Below are 1,104 nucleotides of genomic sequence, written 5' to 3' on the forward strand. Positions count from 1 at the left end.
GATCTCCAGTTGCCTCTGCCTCCTGAGTGGTGGATTAAAGGCGTGCGCCACCACCCACCCCGCTAAAAAGATACTTTAGAATGGAAGTAAAACTACACTTAAGTCAGGCACAGTGGTGCACACCTGAAATCCCAGCTACTCAGAAGGTTGAGGGAAGAGGTTAGCTTGAGCCTTGCAGTCCAAAGCCAGCCTGGGCAACATAACAAGACCCTATCTCAGTCAATCAACCAATCAATGTGATTTCTGAATTTAAATCCCATAAATTTAACTGTCAGTTCCATGAACAGTGCCACCAATAAAATGCAGAGGAGTATTAATCTAGGTGGAAGGCATTCTGTATGCAAATGAAAACCTGTGTTGCCCTGAACCAAATGTTCCTCAGCTAACAATATCAGTGTTCTCTTTCTTACCCTCTGATGCGCCTGTCCACGGCAGCTCGTACAGATTCTGAAGCTAACACAGCTTCTGGGTGTGCTGAGATAATACTCAAAGCCTGTTGGATTGTTGGGGGCGTGGTGGGTAGCCAGGGTATTCTTCCAGATTTCCTTGGCACAGGAATAATGCACAGCTCCCCATGATGAAAAAACACCTGCAAAATGGTACGTCTTCATCTCCTCGTGGGCTCTGGGAAGCGCCAGGGACCCAGGAAATAACAGGGTATGAATTCACCTTTCTGTTCTAAGCCTGAGTGTACTTACCCTATTGGCACTATTATCAGGATCCAACCACTTAGGGAGAAAGTCAGCAGCTTCTATCAACAAGAATTCCCCATCGTTGTCTTCAATCCTAGTGAGAGAAAAGACCTTTTTCACATTCACAGAGCATAAACCAGCTATGATCAAATACATCTTCCCTTCTCAGAAAACACTTGAGTGTACTATGTACAGATGGTCATTTTAAAATACAGTCAAGTAGGACTGGGAAATGGCTCAGCAGTTAAGGTGGTGCACACCTTTAATCCCAGCACTCACAGGGCACTGGCAGGTGTATCTCTGTGAGTTCAAGGTCAGTCTGACCTACACATCAAGTTCCAGACCATCCAGGACTATACAATGAGACTGTCTTTAAAATATGTGTGTGCGGGCTGGAGAGATGGCTCAGTGG

The 1,104-nt window shown here is 45.7% G+C and overlaps 1 protein-coding gene across 1 annotated transcript in view; it reads right to left on the reverse strand.

Moving 5' to 3' along the window:
* The window catches only part of Ecd (ecdysoneless cell cycle regulator), a 23,884-nt gene that overhangs the window by 17,340 nt on the left and 5,440 nt on the right, over positions 1–1,104 (reverse strand). The window contains 2 exon segments of the mRNA XM_026789542.1: positions 393–589; positions 699–786. Of these exon segments, the coding sequence (XP_026645343.1) occupies positions 393–589; positions 699–786 (285 nt within the window).

This window comes from Microtus ochrogaster, unplaced genomic scaffold, assembly GCF_000317375.1.
Source record: "Microtus ochrogaster isolate Prairie Vole_2 unplaced genomic scaffold, MicOch1.0 UNK21, whole genome shotgun sequence".
Classification (NCBI taxonomy): Eukaryota; Metazoa; Chordata; class Mammalia; order Rodentia; family Cricetidae; genus Microtus; species Microtus ochrogaster.